Source organism: Abrus precatorius, unplaced genomic scaffold (assembly GCF_003935025.1).
Source record: "Abrus precatorius isolate BTA unplaced genomic scaffold, Abrus_2018 Scaffold11, whole genome shotgun sequence".
In the NCBI taxonomy this organism is placed as follows: domain Eukaryota; kingdom Viridiplantae; phylum Streptophyta; class Magnoliopsida; order Fabales; family Fabaceae; genus Abrus; species Abrus precatorius.
This window is the reverse complement of record NW_020874303.1, coordinates 25265835-25286907: the sequence shown is the minus strand read 5'-3', so window position 1 is coordinate 25286907 and position 21073 is coordinate 25265835. Positions and strand designations below refer to the sequence as shown.

The following is a 21073-nucleotide window of genomic DNA, read 5'->3' as shown; positions in this document are numbered from 1 at the left end:
GAAAAGTTTTTCTTTAATAGAAACTATGCAAATCAAACTTTAATACACTTTTGTATCTTCTTTTAGTTCTCCTTTTTTTTTCTCCGGTGTTCGATTCGTTTGATAGGGTGCAAGGAAAGCAGGGCATAAACCAGCTCATAGAATAACGTGAATGTAGAATCTACCTAGTGGGCCAAATGTTTGTGAATAGGTAAGGTGAGTAAATTTCCTGATTGATTCAGTTTTTAATATATGGAGATACAAATAATTTGTTTTCTGCAAACACGTTAATTACAAAATCAATGTTTTGCACACATCATCTCACGAAAGTAATATCTCTACAAGCACGTATTATCCCATGATTTAATGTATTAAAGGAGTAAAGTTTTCACTTCTTACACATCTTTTCAAAATAAAAAATCAGATTTCTGTTTTATACAACAATTATATTTTTCAAAGTGGGAATCATACAAGGAAGTGAATTTGGCGTTCTTGAACTATTATATGAATAGTTGATTTCAACAAATATATGAATTAAGCAATTAAAGTTTTCTTTTTTTCATTTTTTTGTTCTTTCTCTGTTTTGGTTTCCCTACAAATAAGTAACCAATGAAATGGCATCACGTGAGCACATGAGCCATGGCATGGCATCACCGATAAAGCCAAGAATATTTAGTGAGGTGTTCCTAATATCGTAAATGACACTGAACTCTGGCGGGAAAAAATAATTAAAAGAAAACATTTATTCTAATTAGAAGTTAAATAGTTTTTTACTCTAAAATTCATTAAAAAAAGTTATCACATGATAATTTTATTTTCAAATACATCCTCCCTTTGTCCAGCTTGCGGTAATAAATAGTTTTTTATTCTAAAATGAGGTTTCGCCTCATGGAATGGCTCATTGTTTTATTCGCAACAAAATACACATTCGGCCTACTCAAAGCCCATCATATCGTACAATGTTCACTTTGCATTCTACCTCCATTAAAAGCCCATCATACCTTGTCAAAGGAAGTAATGCGAGACCCAAAAAAAACACCGGCAATGAAATGTACTCTTAACACACTTTTGTACACATTCTTATCGAAAAAAATACACTCTTAATTATTAATTAAAACTTATTAAAAATTATAAAAATATAAGTGATCATCAATCGTTAGATTAAGAGGATGAATCTTTAAATCAAGAGTCGAATTCACATTTTGTTCGTGTTTATTAATGAATTATAACACATCTCTTGCAGTAGAAAATATGTTTTTAGCATTTCTTGACAAGTCACAAGCAAAAAGACAAATAAATACATGATATGTGTCGAAAGGGGGAGGATGGGATGAACAGAAAAATGACAATAAAAATAGAGAAAATAAATTGAAAATAGGATTACTTGTTCAATAGTAATACCACTGTAGAAGAAGAGAAAATAAAAATTTGAAAACGGTTCTAAAATGCACTTGTTCACCCGATTCTGAAACGCACAAGTTCAAACTCAGAAAACAGAGGCACAAGATTTAATGAAAATAGACGGTGACTCACCTACAAATATAGAGAACCATATCATCTGAACTTGGTAACCGTAAACTAAAATAAAATTATAAAGGCAGAAAACATTTATAATAGTGGTACCATATCTTGTAACACATTAATTACAAGAACATACTAATACCTAAAATAAAAGTCAGTTGAAACAGAGAGCAGTAAGCAGCAAACCAAAACACGTACGTAGACAACAACCGTAGCTTAGTTCCGTATACGTACGTACGTACGGAGATTAGTTAAAGAAAGTTTTGGAGGAAGCACGATGTTGTAGTTGTCTGGTGTCTGATAGTTTCCTAAGCAACGCCAACTGTTCAACGGAGAAAACGCAAAAGCCTTGAGAATAAAGCATGGTTTGAGCAACGGGTGAGTTAACGAGAACCTGAAGAACTTGGGAACGGTTAAGGCTCTCTAAGTCACCGAAAACAGCACCATTGTTGAGGAAGGGTGAAGAGTGAGATTGAGAGGGCATGGATTGGAGGACGCAGAACTGTGCCTGCAAAAACTTCACGTATTTATAAGCTTCTTCTAGAAGGGTAGCTTGGTCCATTTTCTTGTCCCAAGGCATTAGTTTCTGCAAGCACCGTGTCTTCTCGCTCAGCTTTTGCCTTCGTTGCCGTGCCAGGTTGCTCTGAGGAATCATCGACGGAGCTTTTCCCCCGATCGCCGGGGAAGTTTCGGAGGAGGGGTCGAGGCGGTGGCGTTTGTGGTCGGGAGAATGGAGTTGGGGGAGACGGTGGTATTTGGGGAAGAAGCTGAAGGGTTGGGGCTCGGTTTTGGGGATGAGGAGCTTCTTCTTGTCGTCGAGGTTGGGGTGGTCGGTTAGGGAGGCCAGGGTGGGGAAGCCGTCGGCAAAGAGAGATGGGTTGAGAGAGAGAAGTGACTGGAGGCTGACGCCGGAAAACATGGGGTCGAAGGAGTGAGCGTCGGCGGAAAACATGGTTTGGAGATTGGGGTCCATCAACGTTGAACCATCATGAGAAGGAAAAAAAGAGTCTCGTAAGTTATATAAAGAGAGAAATAATAATTTAAAAATAGGAATAATAAGAAAATAATTAGAAGCGTTGGGAGAGGAACAGGTGGAGAGAAGAGAATGGGTGATGATAGTGAGGTGTGACGGTTTGTTGTGTCTGCTCTGTTACTGTTACTGTTACTAAACCGTCTCTGCTGCGCACCCTTTTGTCCTTTTTTGTCATCATTCGTTTCGTTTCTTCCCAAATCCCAACTTTTCTTTTTCTTTTATAGGTTTTTGGAAGGGAGAACCGTTGCATGCCTGGGATGCGCCATTCTGCAAAAGGTTACATGCACATTTCTCCACTTCGCCCATGTTTGGTACATCCTTAGAATGGGCACATTTCTCCACTACGAAAATTCACTATTACTCTCTGTGTTGTTGAAATTGATTTTGACAGTATGGTATAATGATATGAGCAGCGAGAAGCAAGAGTATTTATACTTTTACATCTATATTATATATTTATTATCAATTCTATTTTTTCTTTATCATATTAGTTATGATATTTTTTACTTCTTATTTCTCAATTTCTCCACTAATTTTACGTCCCACTTCAACGTTATCATGTATCAACACATTTTCTGAGACAGAATTATTGTTGGGAGAAGAGGGTTATTGCGGATTTTTGGCGGGAATAGAGAGGTGGGTGTGTGAGAGAGGATGCAAATGCTAGCACGGCTTAACACGTGATGAATATAGTGTTAGACAATAAGTGCTCCTATCCATTCACCATTCCCCTCTGTCACAAAACAAATAAAACCAAATCGAAAGCTACGTAAAATTAGAATTACTAATAATTTAAGCTATGCAATCCTTTAATTCTACCTCATTTGTTGCTGTAAAGTGAAGCAATCCGTCCATCCATGCACAACACTCTCCAGACAAACTCCGACACCTAAAGGTCAGATGGTCCAAACAGGTTAAGCTGAAGATGAAAAGGTAATCGTAATATCAACGCAAATAAACTTAATAAACCTTAAAAATTGTTGCGTTGGTCTGGTTGAGGACTCATTTCGGAGTGGTTTGGTGACTTCAATCCAATCTCCATCTACTCCCGCAGAGGCGAGCCCTACGGGGAGAAATTTGCAAGTTGCAACTATCAATTGAGGACGAGATCGCAGTAAACGAAAGGAATAAAGCATCTCTGTATGCTATAGGCACTTTGACATTTCGCTCTAATCTAGGACAACACAACTACCATCAACCAGAGTCTACTTTTACTGGAGGTTTGCTTCCTCTGGCCCCCATCTGTATTCTCTGAATGCTAATCCCTCCGAATTGCTTGATTTTTTTATCTTGCTCTGACTGAGACTACAAGGCTCTTATTCTTGTGTTTTCTCTAGTTTAACGTTCTCATCAGGCATAATACATCGTGCCTATACCATGGATGCTAAATGTGTGGACTTCAATTCGGTATTTTTGTGTTGTTAGATGCCAACTATTTGCCATGCATTTTGGAAAACGATTATGGATGACCTGTGTGATATGTCTATGTTCTAATTTTAGACTTTGGAGTGCAATCTCATTACTGAAATGAGTTTGTTTTCAAGATTTTTTGTAGTATTTTTCGTGTCATAATCATTCTATGCAGTTTAGAAATGACAAACAAAAAACGTATTGAACCCTATTCCAACTTGGATTAATTTGGTCTAAGATTAGACCAAACCAAACCAATTATTTTCTATTTTGTAATTATAAAGAACTGTAGATGGAATTATTGCGTTTAGCACGGACACTAACCGGCCTCATTTCTGAAGGAGCCGTCGCAGCAGAAGTGCCACACAAAACAGACAAAAAAGGGCGAACGAGTTAGCGTCAGTGATATCGTTTTCCTGCCCCAACAACGCTGCTTAATAGAGTATCACTAGGCGAGAAACAAACTGTTTCAGCCCACCTTTTCTTAATCGGGTAATGGGAGTCACAGGTGCTAGTCTGTCTGTACAACGATGCCAGCAGCAGCGTGCGCACAACATCCCCCCTTCAGCGTTCATTATTAAACTACAGTAGAATCCATTCACGCACTTGCAAGTTTCGAAATCGAACTCACATCATCTCAAATTCGAATATCCGTAGTCATCACTCTGGGACCACTCATAGGGAAAATTACACCACGTTTTAGCATAATAAAGAAAGCTTGCCTTAGTTAAAGACGAGAAGACGCCAATGACTCGAATTAACCTTTCTTTTTTCTTCCTAACTTTCATTTCATATTACATAAGAGTAAAACAATACCCTACAATCAAATGAATTACAAATCAATGGCCAAGAAAACTGTACACAAGAATGACTGAAAGGTGGTACAAGGAATGAAGCTTTGGATTGATAATTACAGACCCCCCACGCTAAAACAGGCAGGCAGCTCTGAACGATGAACCACTCCATGTCTAAGAGGTGTTTTGCCGTGTATGTTCATTCCGCTTCCCTCCCAAACCAAGCAAAAATTTAACGGTCCCATATGGCCTGGATTGTGGCAGGTCTGTGCTTCAACCAATGAACCATCTCCCTGTCCAGTGGAGAGTTATTTATTACAGCATCTAACATCGGGCTACCAAAGAATTTTGGAGAACTTTTGAATGACCATATCCGGTCTTTGGGCCAAGATCTCTGCGGCTGCTTCTCCTGGATAAGTAAGTAAGATGATTAATCACCAATGTCAAAAGATAGGAAATCACAAAGAACATATCCGGTTTAGCCTTAGCACGTCATTGTAAACAGTGTCCAAAAAGTAATTTAAATACATGATCTTGATCTGATTGACGCTCATATGGGCAAATCTAAGCTATGGGGAGATAGGAAATGTGTTAATATATATCAAAGGGGTATCAAGGCAGTTGCGGGGAGGTATTCCTCTATGAACAAAATGAGACGGTGCATGAGGTTTCATAACCCGCATCAAAGAAACCCTTTCCTCAGCTAGATTTCTCAGTCCCCCGGGTTTGCTCTCTTGGATAATCTGAAGAAACCCATGTGAATTTTACCCAATAATAAGGAGTCTATTTCTAACATTTCTCTACAATAACAATAACAGGATAAGGCTAGCCTAGGTTGTTATCGATCACTTTAGCATTATTTCACCTACTTGGAGAAAGCTTAGTTGTTATTAATGATGGAACCATTTTTGGATAAACTAAATCCTATCGATACCTATTTGTTATTTCCTGAAAACATTGCCTACCTAAAACGAAAACATCAGAACTTAATACATTAAAACTAACCATTCTAGCCAACATAGATCTGACAGTCCTTGGACCATAAACACAATGCCGTGATGGCTTCTGAACCTTGGCATAAAAGGAACTGATATCTGGTAAAGACAAGCAACCCCTGCTGGCTCTAGCCAGGCTACGATCTGGATCTGCATTACTCTGATTATGCCAAAATATCAGCTGCCCTAAACAATAATTTTCACCATACATCTTCCGATACTCCTGAAATTCTGCTCCCAACTTGTTAGTGTACTTGGGACCTAAGTCAAGTGGACTGATATAGACAGGTGGTGAAGTAATGGTTTGATAATTCTGCAGGAGAAATACAACTGTTTTTAGTTTGCAAATTCAAATTTTAAAATGACATAAGAAAAATTTAACTGCACCATGTCAGTAAGTATTCACAGTAGGAAAGCATACCTGTATTCTAAAGAAGTACTTGGTATAAGCATAAATATGGATTAAGTCAGCAGCAGCATCATGACGACATTTATATGTACAAGCGAGATTTTGGACCTCGTCCCTCAACCTTTAAAAGTGGGAGAAAAGTATACTGTAAAGAATGCAAGTTCAACTAGCTGAAAATACACAAGACCAACTAGAAGCACAAACTACTTACCATAACAGAGATTTCCGAAGCTCCTTTTGAATATCTCCAGAACTTGAGGGATCATGAGCATGAATTTTGGACTCGAGATCATTCAAGATGTCTTCTTCAACATGAGGTGCTATGCACTGAAGAAGCTCACCAACGAATGAACCCTCTCCTTTCCAGATGAAGGAAACAGTTTCTTCGGGACTGAGCTTCTCAAGGGGAGGGGGTGCTTTACGTGGATCACCAAAAATACATCTCATAACATACCTTACCTGTAATAACTCATCAAAGATTAACATCATCTTCAAACTACAGAAAGCAACATTAATTGGAAAACTACTGATTTACAATGAGATAACACTGCAAAGTGAATCGACATTTCTGAACATCAAGATGCAGAGTTGCGTAGCAAAATGCTTGACATGCATCGTGAGATCTAAAATTATTGACCATCTAGAAACTTTCATACTATACAGATTCCTATACCAAAAACTAATGTCTTAACAATTTCTCCTTTATGATCACATTTTAAATGCAGTGGTTTTCTTCTTTTCAACATTATAAACTAGATCAATGAAAAGGAAAATATAGATATTGGAGAGGCAGAATCACCTTATCAAGAGTGACAGCAAGATTCTGAAGCCTTTGGTTGTACACACCCTCAGCCTGAGCAATACAAAAGATAGGATATAGTAAAATAAATCTTTACATGAAAAATAAGAATAAAAATATTACAATGTTATTCAAATTATAATATTACATGAAAATAGACCAACAGACAGAGAGCACACCTGAACCTCAGCATCACTCCTTTCAACTTCAAGACATATATCCGAAAAATATTTTCTCTTCTCTTCCAGATTATGCTTTAGAATTTCTTCAGGTAGTTTAGTTCTCTCAAAATTGATGAATCTCACCTTCACCATTGCATATAAGTTAGGGAAAATTGATACACAAAACAACAGCAAAAACAGAAAAATATTGTGACAACACAAGTAAGGCACATACAAGGCGGGCTGCATATGCAACAAGCCAATCTGGCAGGCCTCCAAGCAAGCAACTGCCTAAACCAGCTCTTCCCAGGTCATTATAGTCCTCTTCAGACACGGAGTTTAATTCACAGGCTTCTAGCATCAAATAATGCCGATCAAGAACTCCATGTGAGTCCTTCAGAACCTGAGAGGAGGGACAACATATTCCATTCAACAAGTTATCAAACGATTTAAATACAATAGAATCCATATTATTCCATTTTCTCATGCAACCCAAGCCAAGGTTTCATGTGAAGAAAACTACCAATATGCAAGCATGTTCAGTAAATCCACTGAAGACTTGAGAATAGTTATCCTTTTCTCTTATCTTTCTTAGCACCTATAAGTTGAAAATTTCCTACAAGTCCAAACCTTTTGAAAAGCCCCTTCACCAGTCAGATTCAGATAGCTCCCCCGGCATACTTGGCTTCCACACAAACAAACTGATGCTTCATACTCCTCCTTGCTCTACAGTGTGACGAAAAGGTTCTCATTTAGAAAAGGTATACTTCAGATACATTTATCTCATAGAATAGATAAAAGTCAGCAGGTAACAGGACATACCTCTGTAACAGAATTGTAATCGAAAGTAATCTCTTCACCATGTTGAATTTTCCGAACATTATAGATACCAATTTGATATTGACCATCAACAGCGGTAACTCTGGAAAAATAGTGAAAATGACAATAGATAATTATCAGAAATGATATTACAATTAAAAATTTTGAGCAAAAGGAATGTGACTAGTAATACAATACTCGGTAAACCAATAAATAATCAAAATGCATTATAGGGCCAAAATTGAGATAAAATATATATATCCCCAAACTCATGTCTAAATATGAAAATTTTGTATTATGTAGATTTGGTCCATCTGCACCTTTCCTGCCACAGCCAAGCCAAGGGACAAAATGAATTGGAAGATCAATCAACTAGCTAGTTGATATTTCTCGTCTAAAGCAACCTAGAAACTTTTACTTCCACAGTAGAAACTGAGTAATTTCAAATTAAAAGTCATTAGTGATGTCCTTTACAACTGAAAATCCACTAGCACCATTACCATAAATGAACATACACAAGCAGTTTATTCCTTTGATAAGATGTTTTAGGTCCGCCATTTCAATGTTAAAACATCTTAAGCCAATTGTGTTGCTATTCTACTAAATAATTTTGACCGCCAGAATAGAAAATGTAGAATTTGATAATTCTAAGACAGCATTGACAAAAGCATTTAAAGCCATCCATAACATACACATCGTAGAACAAAGAAGAATGAAAGGAGATTGAGGAATAAAGAAGACAACAGAACATGAAGCAACAACTTTGCATGCTGACTTAAACTGGAGTCTGGGAGTAATGCTGACTTAAAGGCATCCACAATGAATGACAATGATCATAGGAGAAACACGAATATACAAGTATATGCAAACTTTATTATCAATGCAGATAATTTGTTATGTTGCACATATTTAATTTGATTTCATTGAGTTTTTATTTGTGTGTATGCTTCTGGTGTCTTGGAATCCATATTAGAGTCTGCTTTATAGATCACATAACATGAATGACAAACTTACTTAGCTTCACAATTAGGTCGGCAAGAATGACATATTCGACTAGCATAATTAGCCTTGTGCATGGCATCAACGACAACTAAATCATACCCATCAGCATCACCCTGTCATGAAAATTAGATTGGATAAGTAAGGAATGGAAGATAGATGAACCAAATCAAGTTAAACATCATAAACTTGTTATTTGAAGTAATTGGCACCTTTGGCCTTTCAAGGTAGATGTTATAGAATTCTGGTGCAGGATCTTTACTATCTTTCTGCAGAGATCGAATCCCATCTTGTTTCTCAAACCACTTCCACACAGGATAAACCTATGAAAACAATTTCAATATAAAAGAAATTTAAATGCCTCGTTGTTACAAAATCATATAAACCATATGGTGCTGCAGACTAAATTTCAAACTGAAAACCTCATGTGGAAGATGCAATGAACCACAAGAGCATATCAATTCAAAAGAACAAACATGTATTGTACAAGATCATTCTATACAAAGCCTTAGCTAGCAATGCCATAAATAGCTCAAAACCCTGAGTCTATTAGAAAATCTGAGGATCTAATAGGTCACAATTATTTGTAGGCACAAATCAGAAGAGTAAATTGTTGCCTACTTAATATGCTGCATACAAAAAACACAGCAATGTCGATTTGTGAGAATAGATAGTAACTAGTTTAATCACAATAGAGAAAACAAAACAAATTGTGTGCATGTCACTGCGTGCATGATTTTCTATACTCTAGGGCATGGACTATATAGCTTAGATACTTGACATTAAGTTGAATGTATGAAGTAGAGAAAAATATAGATTTGTAGAGAATAGATCATGACTAGTTTAAGCATGTTATAGAACACAAAATAAATCATGTGTGCATACAGTTTTCTATTCTCTCTTGTAGATGGATTATTGCATAAATATTTAACATTAAACTGGAAACCAACAATTAGTTCAAAGTAAGAGCAAGCACAAAGAAACACAGTTTGCAGCAAATTATATAACCAAAGAAAGAAGATGCATGGGTAAAATGCTGTGAAAATGTATGAAGCCATACCTCTCCCAGAAACTCGACAATAAAATCATCTTCAGCAAAGCCTTCTTCCTTGTTGCAAACAACACCAAGCCCCTATATCATCCATCCCAAAGATAGTATTAAAACAACAAAAATTAACAGCTCAAAGGCAACAAACAAACAGAGAAACCAATGCACTCAATCTAGTGGAAAATAAGTGTTAAATTATAGTTAAATTAAATAACAAAAAATGTATATACCTTCCTATAAGCTACATATTTGTCATCTGGACGACTGTCTATGGCCTTCAGAATACCTTGACACATTTTAATCATTCTTGCATCACAGTCCTCCTCAGCACATCTTTTAATATCTTCAATGACAGGCCGCAAAGGGTAGCTCATTGGTGTGCTTCCAGTTCCAGTAAAATTCCTAACTTGCTTATTCAATGTTCGAAGGAGCATGTCTTCTATAAACAAATGTTTCTCCTGAAGAGACCAATCTAACTCCTCTGGCATAGAATCAAGCAAAAGATTATGTGTATAAGGATCAATTCCATAAACTTCTTGCTCAATAACCTCATTGCCTAGCTGCTTTCTAGGTTTGTATTCTTTTACTTCAGGAAGTTCCATATCTGACTCCTCAGTTCCATTCTTTTGTGCACTCAGCTTCTCAGCATAGTCATCTGGTAATGAAACCCGCATTTTCCTTCTCACATCCTCCTCATCAGCTACAATACAATATTGATCGATGACTTCATATTTCCTGGTAACTGGAGGAACCAGGCTTGCTTTTGTCATGCGAGCACCCCACTCTCGATCATCAGTTATAAAATCCAACTCTTCCTCTGATGTAAAGTACCCATCGCCTCTTGACTCCCTAATTAGACTCTCTGACTGACCACTTTCAGAGTCAGAGGTTGTAGTATCACTGTCACTCTTGCCATCTTCACAAGACTTATCAAGATCATCATCAGATGTATATTCTGCATTATCCAGACCACTGTGTGTTCCATTACTTCGATACTTCCTTTCATTCACAAATCTATTCTTCTTATACTTTGAGAAAGTAGAGCAGGAGACAGCAGGCGAGTCATTTTCACATGATTTCAGTAGTGCATTTCTGTCGTGAACAAATTTAGAACTCTCTTCCAGCCGTGTAGCAAGCTGAATAAACAATGTGATAATATGATTCATTTCACTAGCATCACTCCGATTCTTCACTCTGTAATCATTAAGCATATGAACAAATTAAAAACATAACATATATATTAGGTGGGAAAACAAGAAAAATGTGGGTTGTCGGATGAAACACACATTTTAGATGACACAAGAAAAGCATGCTAATCAACAAATACATAAACAGACTCAACAGAGGCAACTGCAACATATAATATGTAAATCTTGAACATAATATCAGCAAGCAGCAGCTAAGATGTATGTAAAACCACTAAAATTAGCATGGATGAAAGATAACTACAACTGCAAAGCAGTAGAGGTTATGGATACAGCTGAGAATCAAACAAAACAACCTCCATGACAAGAGGATGAGTAATCAAAAAGGAACAAACTAAAGTCATTGTATTATTGTCAACATAAACTAATAAATCCTATCATCTATAACCCTCGCATCAGAAAAAAGTGAGAATAATCATCACCCCCAAATGAAAATGGCAAAACAAAAAAAGATAACTTACTTTATAGCATCACGGCACATTCTACTTATGTCCTCTTTGACAGAATTCAACCCCCGTCTACTGTAATAACCAGTTCTCATTTTAGCTTCAATTTCTGCGACCTATTAACAGAGAAAGCATAAGAGAAACGAAATCATGAGTAACAGAGCACATCTCCATGATAGTAATTTTAAAAGTATTCAGCAGAGTACCTTGGGCACAAAAAATTCACAAGAGTTTGTTTTCATAATTTCCCTCAGTCTTGAAGCAAGGAATTCCTCCATTCTCTTATAACTACTTTCAGATTTCTTAATTGACCAACGTCTTGTACGAGCATCCCTAGATAGAATGGAAGAGGACCTTCTAGCATCATATAATTTTGACCGCTTGTATAAGTTTTGGCGGAACAATTGTTTGGTGTCTCTCTTATCCACACTATCAAAATAATCCTTCAACTGACCAAAATCATCTATACCTAAACTGCTAGATTTGGAAACAGATGAAGTTTGCTCCGTAATATGTTTAAGGCTTCTAATTTTATGAGGCTCCTCTGCAATTTTAGTCAAGTGTGAACATCGGCTCTTGATCCATTTCACATTGGCAAATTTAAGAATCAGCTCACTAAACTGGTTGCACCCTCTAATGTCCACTGTAAATAAACCAGGAAATGAGAGAAGAACTTTCTCAAGCATGTCAGCCGTAATATTGATACAACCCCTTAAGATTATAGAATTGATCTTCTCTTTCTCATAAGCATTCTGCAAACAAATAATCACATAAGGTGAAGATGAAGAATAAAAAGCATTCCTGAAAATGAGAATTGCCAAATATATATAAACCTACCAAAATGTTCCACAACAAGGTATCGGTGCAGGAATGACCTAAGGATGACAGATTGACCTGCATTGACACTTCTTTATAAAAAGTTACAGCAGCTCTCCAATGTTTGCAAGTAATTGATGCAAAAACAAGGGACTTCAAATCAGATCTCAGAAAATGGAAGATCCGTGCTAGCAGACAACCATCCAATAGGCCCCAGCTTCCCACGTCATCAGTAATATCAACTTCAGGGAAAGTAGCGTCACCGCATAGATCATCAAAAGTGGATTCATCCTTATCGACAGTAACATCTTCATCGTCAAAATCACTATCTTCTTCGCTATCATCAACCAGCATCCGAGCTCTTTTGGCAGCACGTGCATCACCTTCTAAAATTTATATGCCCCAACAAGCACACAAAACAAGAAAATAAATTAATAAAACTAATAAGGAAACTACTTGAATAAAATATCCTGCGATAGACTGATATAATGCACACTACCCCCAAAGGAGTGCATCAAAAGGCCACAAATATTGGTCAGAAGGGCAAATTCGCTAGTAAATGAGCTCAACTTATACAGGTCAACCAAATACATTAGGCTAAAAGGAAGCAAATCGTTCCCTAATCACTAATTTTTTGGGGAAAAAAATGGAAATTTGAACCAAAAACAAGATAAAAATTTACAAATTAAGTGAAGGAAGGGTTGAGGACATATTCAAAAAAGAATTGATCATTACCTGATTTCCAATATATTTGTTTCTCGATTTCTTTCTTTGGTTGTCTTGCATTGATCCAAGGGTCCAACACCTCATTTATAACGGCAGCAAGCTCCCGGCTCTTGTATGATTTCATCACCAGTTCATGTAACTTCCCACGAGTATAACCAACAAACTGAGGGTGTAAGCTGTTAAACAAACTTGAATATGTGTAAGGTTCCCCACATGAAATGCCTTCAGTTTGCTTTGATGGAAATCCAGAGCGTGCACCAGATATTGAACTGCTTTCTTGGTGGCTCGTGAGATTGCCATCAGAAGTTTCTGCTGCAGAAATAACAGGAACCCAGAGTCTATCACTTTTCCTGAACACACTGCTATGCTTTTTTATGATTCCTTGATCAACTAAATACTGTAGCTCTGAAAATGATGAGGGCCCTCTTTCACGCCCAGAACCATCAAGATAATACCAATCACCCAAATGTAACTGCAATTCATGGATAGTACAGAGATGGTCTTTAGGAATGTTAATGAATTCCATGCTACGACAAGAACCTTGATCGCTAACAGATTTTGACTGAGAATCTTGTTCAGTTGAGGATCTCTTGCTATCACTGTTTGAAGAGAAAGGCCGAGTTGACCTTGAATGATGTCTATCCTTGCCCCGGGTCTTATGGCGTGGCTCAGAAACCAATGATCCCTGGTCCTTAACTACACATGCATTAATCCTGACCACCGAAAGAACATTGCCTTTCACTCCTCTAATAGAAGCAGGCTTACATTGAACTGATCTGCTCTCATCAGCACAGAAAGCCCACAGAGGGAGATCAAGCCTCCTGCTTTGAGAAGGAAAGTACAAGTCGTCCTTTTGAGGCCAACGAGGATCTTCACATCCAGACTTTGGCATTTGACATAAAGGAAAACCATTATTCAGGACAAGTTTCTTCCTAGAATATCTATCTTGGGCATCATCATTCCTCTTCCAGTCACCACCTTTGCATGACCAACGGGAGGAAAACCAGTCACCAGAAATGCCAAAGGCAAATCCATTATCCTTATCACAGGACATACTTAATTGAGACTCAGAATCTCCTGATGCCAAATCAGTACCTGAATCATAATCTTCCCTTGCCCAGGAAACATTCCAAGGAAAACCTGAACAAAGGCAAAGATACCATTGTCATGCAACACATAACTGTTTAAGTGTATATCCACTTACATTTGAACTTATCCAGATGAAGAATAAACATAATATCCACAAATTAGTTTTGGGTGCATAAGCATAACAAGATAAATCAAATTGCAATTAAGTTCCATATATGATGTAAAATTACCACCTGAAACATTTTGCATTTTCAGTTTTTAATAAAAGCCAGTAAGCATGATTTTATTCAATTAATCTGCCCCAATGTATAAATAAATTTGAATTTTTATATTATGACCAACCCACTAAATTGATTGCAAAGATACAATGACATACTAAACCACCATATAAGGGTGTACATGGGACAGATTTCTGTCTTTACCCAGTCCACCCCAAAATTTTGATAGGTCATTTTTCTGAATCCAAACCTGAGCCAATAATATTGGAACAGAAATCAACCCAATTTATAAACAAAATATATCAATATTAACATTGTGTATGGTTAAATCATAAAAGTAATAAAGAATAAAATCAAAGTATATTTTATAGTATACATTTTAAAGCGAATGATATTAATATAAAGACAATATCATAAATTCATAATATGCAAAATATTATCTATTAAATCTTGAAATCTTATTACTAATGCATAATTAGTTTTAAAAATATATAAATTTTAAAAGAAACAGGACATTGGACCGGATTGAGACAACCCAAACTATATCCCAAACCCTTCATCGAAATACACCATATCTAATATTGAAAACTCGTATCTATTAAATCAACATCAGATCAGGACATGTTGGTCATACATATTGGGTCTTGTACACCCCTATCACCCTACACAACCAATTGGAATTAATGCAAACTTTATATTCAACTAAGAAAAATTGAAAAAATAAGGCAAGCATAACAAAAGGGCAATGGGGCAAAGCCTAAATGAAATGCAAAATACCTAATATTTTATCATTTAAAAAGGATTTGGCCACTCTAAATTGAGAAAATGTGCAAAAGCAAAAAAAATGAGTACTTATTCACCATTAATCTAAATTAGGTTATATTTACAAAATATTTAAATTCAAATCAACGGTGAACAAACCTTCACTTTATACATCTGTTCACTTTAGGGGAGTTAAATCCATTAAAAAACCATATAGATTCTAGACAGACATTCCAATACATTAGCTTAAAAGTTGAAACAATAACTGTTTCCAAATTACAATCCACACCTCTCCAATTCTTTATATACAAGTTTCAAACAATTATCAGCTCTTAACCATGTGTTACCAATACCAACATCAAGAGAAGAGTCCACTTGTCAACACACAAGCAATAAAATATCAGAAACTAAAACAAGAAGCTGCTTTTGGCATACCAAGCCAAAACACTGGTTATGGAGAATTTCAATAATAAAAAAGTGAAAATTGTCAGGTACCAGAAAACCAAACAAATTGAAAATTTCCCAAAACAGGACTACCAATTTTAATATAGTACAATACAAAATGCTTCAAAGAAAAAAAAAAGATCAAACTTGCCAGAATATGGCACCTTTAAAAGAAATACCAAACACAAAAAAAATCATGAATTAGAATGTATCGATTTAAAATAATGAAAATGGACAAGAACCACAGAGCAAGTATGTACCTTCATAGTCTCCCAATCCCTCTCCTTTTGCATTTTCAAAATTCATTTGCAATGCCTCTGAAAGAATAAATAATAATAACCAAGTAGGAAAAGATAAGGTAATCTCAGTAAATAGGGCGAAGAAAATAAGAAACCGTTTGGTTTGAGAAAAAAAAAAATACTCTAAATAACAAAAATACCACCTTGTTTTATTTTATTTTCCATTTTTAAATAATTTGTATAGAGAATGTCAAAAACAACTTTTCTATCGTTTTCTATACACAATTTTAATAAATAAGAAACAAAATGAAAATAAGGTGTCATTTTTGTAATAAAAGATATAAACAGAAAATAAAATCAGAAAACAATTTTCCCAACCAAAACGGCACCTTAGATTGACAACAAATTCTGAGATTCATTTTCTCACTTTTTAAAGAAATTCTCAAGAATACCATTGACAGGACAAAATACCTTTTATTGCCTCAAGTTCCATCCCGGGAGTGACATCATGTCCCTCTAACAGATTTCTAACTCTTTCATCAATGTGGAGGTCCTCCAAAAGTTCAGATGTAAGCACACTGTCATTAGGGCATACCAGTGGTGGCTGTGAGGAGGCTAGCATTTCCTGATGATTCTCGGGACCAGATTGAAGATTATCTGCAGTGTCTGACAAAATATTACCAGGAGCTTCCGGAGGATTTACCAGTTGAGTTATGGTATCCGCCACAATTGATGGAAAGCTCTGAGATGCCAACGGTGACGCCGCATTTTCAACTGTTAACCACCTGTCACTGTCTAAGTGCTTGATAAAGTGATCTGACATCATCACACCTTCATCCACAAGGACCTTGATGTCACACAATTTAGCAGGTCCATTTTCAACACCACCATAATCAAGGTAATACCATTTCCCTGATGACAAATCTGTTACCACAGGGACATGCGGAGGGGTGTCACAAATGTCCATATCTTCTTCCATTGAAGGTAGCTCCTCAGGAGGTGGCTCAAAGTGAGGGGATTCTTTGTAGCTAACAGTTGGGCTGCAGCTCTGCTGTTCCTTTAGAGGCTGATTGCAGATGTCTTTCTCCATGGACTCACTGGTATCTTGCACATTTCTTTCACCTTTAGATTCTGTACTTGAACAATTTGACTCCCTTTGTACGTGCTTATCTTCATGATCCTTAAAACTATTTTGGGAGTTATGCTTTTCGCTTGACAAGGTTTTACGACTTGTTTCCCGATTACCATCTTTCCTAGTTCGATCAAGGGGAGATGATTCTACCAAATTTGGGGTAGAATCCCTGCGATCATGACGCCGACTTCTATCTGGTGGTGACTGCTCAGCACGGGCTGGACTTCTCAATTTCTGATCATGCTGTCGATTCCTATCCCAGTTCCTCATATAAGGGGACCTATCCCGACCATAGGGGGATTTCTCCCGGTTATATGGAGATCTGTCACGACCACAGGGAGATCGACGCACTGGGGTGCGATCTCTATGATCATAATACCTGCCTCTATCTCGTGGGGACCGCTCAGAATGACCAGGGCTGCGCCCATGCCTGTCATAAGTTGGTCTGCTGGACAAAGAAGTTTCATGATTTCTAGAAGAATACTTGTCTGCTGATAATTTTGTATAAGTATTGTTTCTGTAAGACCGCTCCACAGAGCGACGAGAATAGTTCTCTGAATAAACATGGCGACAGCTATCATCAGAAAGCCTTCGACTTTTCAAACTGGCGTAATCAGCAGAATGCTTCCGCTCACTGCTGTCAGAATCATTACCAAGCCTCTTCAAGCGACTTCCAGAAGTGTAATCTCGTGTATGATCCTTACCATTGCTGTGTACGTTCTTTTCATCGTCTACAATCTTTGAACTGATCCTTATATTCCGCTGTTGACCACCCTCCCACCGGGGAGAACTTTTAGCATGCTGACCCCCACTTCTATTCAATTCTTTCTTTCTAAAAAAGTCATCACCTGTATATCTTCCAGAAGAGGGTGTCCGTTCATGCTCACGTTCAGTTTTCCACCCTTTGTCCCTACCTGAATGGTACCTGCGGATTCTAGCGTTATCATAGTCATCTTTGCCCATTTCTCCCTTATACCATCTATCTGGAATGAATTCTCCCTTCTCAATTTCATCCTTTACACCTCTCCATGACCCGTACTCACCTTTCTCAGCTTCTACTTTCCTACACTTGTCAGGAACAATCTCCCCTCTTTCCACATCCTCTTTTCTCCATTTGCCAGAGTGAATCTCGCCCTTCACCACCTCCCTTGGTTTCCACTTCTCACTCACAATCTCTCCATTCTCAATCTCGCTTCTCCTGGACGGCATCTCCGGCACAAACTCTCCATTTTCCAGGTCACTTCTGGGCCACTTCAGAGTGCCCAATTCACCCTCTTCCACTTCCTCCTTCTCCACAAACACTTCACCGTTCTCAACATCGTTACTTCTCTTGCTCACTCTGTCCAAACCCAATTCACTCTTCCTTGCCTTCATCTTCCTCCTCTCGCTGTCAGAAAACTTGAGCAACTTAGAATTGTAGCCATTCCCACTCTTGGCTCCGCAAAGCGTCTTCTCGGCATTCGGCAACCTCTCCATAATATACTGCAAAGGCATGCGTGCGACGCCTCCATCGCCCATGGAAATCTCACCCTCGAGTTCAGAAGCTCGAAACCCTAACTGTCCCCTTGCCCGGGGCTATCGATGCTCATGCTGCAGATGCTTCACCTCTCTTTAATCCTTGCTCCAATTGAAAACCCTAAATCCCACAGAAAATGAAGACATAGGTTAAAACCGAAGCAAATGTATATAATTCTCACACCGGCACGTGCGAGCGAACGAGAAACCTTACGTAGGAAAAAACAATATTGTTCATGATTTGAACCCTATGAAGCGAGTCCATTGAAATATAGAATGAAAATTAAAAACGAAAAAGAAGAAGAAGGAGAAGGAGATAAATAGAAAATTACCGTGAAAAGCAAAGAAAGAAGACAACAGATCGGAGAGAAAAGCGTAGGTGGCGTTGCGAATTTGAAGCGTGAAAAGAAGCGAAGATCGAGAAGTGTGATTGGTGGTGAGAGGAATTGTGTGTGGAAAAGGGTAATTAGTCACAGTGTCTTCCTTCTTGGCGCTTCCTCTCTCTGCTATTATATGTTCTCTTCCTTGCGTTGTGTTCTTCTTCTTGTTGGTCTGGATGAAAGACGAAACCTTCGTGTTATTTTTATTGTTTTTTTTTTTTTTTTTCTCTTCTTGCTCGGTAAAGTACGTAATTACCCCTGTGGGCGGGGAAGCCACTATGCATTTGGGTGGGACAAAATCAGCAGAAATGGGCCTGGGCCAATAATTTATTCAAGATTGTTTTGGCCCATTATCAATTCTTATCCTCCAAGGTTATGAATCAGGATTTAATATTTAAATTTAAATCGAGATTAACAAAAATGCTAACTTATTTAACAAATGCATGTATTAGTGGCGAAGATAATGGTGACTCACTGCTGTCATTGTTATTTCTAGATTTTTCAAATTTTTTTAATATTATTGTGTGAAAATAATTCAAATTAGTTTTGAACCTTAATTTTTTTGAAGTTGTTATATTTAATCTTTTAAGACTTGACATCTATAACTTAATTTTAAGTTATAGACAAATTTTTATCTATTTTATCTTTTATTTTTTGCTTTAATAAATTTTACTCAAATTAATTATATATGAAAAAAAATTATACTAATGTAAGTATAAAAGTTCTTAAATTCAATTTAAGCTTTTCATTTAATTATGTTTAAGTCAGTAAAATAATAAATTATAATTTATTAGATTTAAATTAAATAAAAATTTATATTAAATATAAGAGTTTTTAAACTTACATTAATGTAACATGATTCTATCCCTTTATATATATATATATATATATATATATATTAATTTTTTTTTATTTATAAATCATATTTTTGTTTTAGCTCCTTTTAAGTACAAATTTTAACCTCATCTATATATGTTGATATGCAGATGTGTATTAGTACGTAATTTATTTAAGTATTTAATATATTTATGATGATTTATACTGCAAAAATATTATAAAATTTATGAAAATAAGTTAAACAAATTTATAAAAACTATAGATTATTTTCATAATTTTTATTATAAAGTTTTTTAAATGCTCAATAAGTTACGAAGAAAAAAAACTACGTTTCGTACATATATAGACCATATATGCATTATAAATACACGTAAAGTAAAAATAATTATATAGCTTACTAATATTAAAAGGGATTAACTCAATCTGAAAAAAATATAAACTTTTTATTCTCACTCTCTCTGTAGACATATATATATATATATATATATATATATATATATATATATATATATATATATGTTGTTGCAAATTAGACTGTATAACTTTAAAAATATTCAGGTCTAAAGTATAAAAACATCAAATCAAACACATGACAAGTAACAGTACGCTAAACACATTTTATTCGTGAGTACGAATTTTTTTCATCATTGGAGTCTAATTCTATGTTAAACTAGGAGGTATTTGCTTTGCATGATAAAAGGACAAAACAAATATATACCAATTACAATGTGAGAAAAAAAGAAGAAAAACAAATGGAAGGAGACGTAAGAAAACAAAATACACAAAACACTGATATTTGGCCACAGTTTAGACAAGATTAATATAGCTATTGACGAGTCTAGTATTTGTCACTAATTCAAAGATTAAGTATTGTATTTAACATATGGCTTTTTATAGTCTAAGTTGGCCACTTTAAAATATAACATGACAACTTGTTAAATAACTACTTTGTATTAAGCTTTTATTATTATCATTAAGTTAACAATCATATTCATAAGTACTACAAGCATAAGCCTTTATGTTAGCTAACAAGCCAAGACGTTAAATAGTTTAATAGGTATAAATGTAAGAAAACAAAAAGAATCAAGCAGTTATTGTAAATAAAAACTTATTTTTTCACCATAAATGATATAAAAACAAAACAAAACCAAAATGTAGACATATTAAAATGTATATCTTAATTTCAATTTTAATAAAATAAAATTCATTTTATTTTAATTTTTCTGTAAAAAATATTTATGAGGCCAAATGTTAAGAAAGGTGTAAAAGGTTTTTATTTGTTTCTTAATGTAAAAAA

The 21073-nt window shown here is 36.1% G+C and overlaps 2 protein-coding genes across 2 annotated transcripts; both read right to left on the bottom strand.

Annotated features, from left to right (window-relative positions):
• Positions 1–1747: 1747 nt before the first annotated feature.
• Positions 1748–2473, bottom strand: LOC113855910 (transcription factor bHLH117). The gene has a single exon (XM_027487542.1). It carries the CDS (start codon positions 2471–2473, stop codon positions 1748–1750), a length of 726 nt encoding a protein of 241 aa, XP_027343343.1.
• A 2087-nt stretch (positions 2474–4560) lies between these two features.
• Positions 4561–19127, bottom strand: LOC113856406 (histone-lysine N-methyltransferase ATXR3). Its single transcript, XM_027488207.1, has 20 exons — positions 18892–19127; positions 16384–18680; positions 15934–15990; positions 13170–14300; positions 12456–12820; positions 11825–12370; positions 11634–11734; positions 10198–11161; positions 9980–10051; positions 9132–9242; positions 8935–9035; positions 7924–8023; positions 7732–7827; positions 7337–7504; positions 7120–7245; positions 6941–6994; positions 6353–6600; positions 6154–6262; positions 5743–6045; positions 4561–5146 (listed from the first exon to the last, which is right to left on the bottom strand). Exons 2-20 carry the CDS (start codon positions 18560–18562, stop codon positions 4970–4972), a joined length of 7008 nt encoding a protein of 2335 aa, XP_027344008.1. The 5' UTR covers positions 18563–18680; positions 18892–19127; the 3' UTR covers positions 4561–4969.
• Positions 19128–21073: the final 1946 nt, after the last annotated feature.

What these genes read in the sequence shown, in the direction of transcription:
- LOC113855910 (XM_027487542.1), bottom strand. Translation starts at nt 2,473, where the DNA reads ATGGACCCCAATCTCCAAACCATGTTTTCCGCCGACGCTCACTCCTTC.
- LOC113856406 (XM_027488207.1), bottom strand. Translation starts at nt 18,562, where the DNA reads ATGGGCGATGGAGGCGTCGCACGCATGCCTTTGCAGTATATTATGGAG. An exon ending in TCTACCTTGAAAGGCCAAAG is followed by an intron (nt 9,036 to 9,131) that starts GTGCCAATTACT and finishes TTTTCATGACAG; the next exon opens with GGTGATGCTGATGGGTATGA. An exon ending in TTGCTGTCACTCTTGATAAG is followed by an intron (nt 6,601 to 6,940) that starts GTGATTCTGCCT and finishes GAGTTATTACAG; the next exon opens with GTAAGGTATGTTATGAGATG.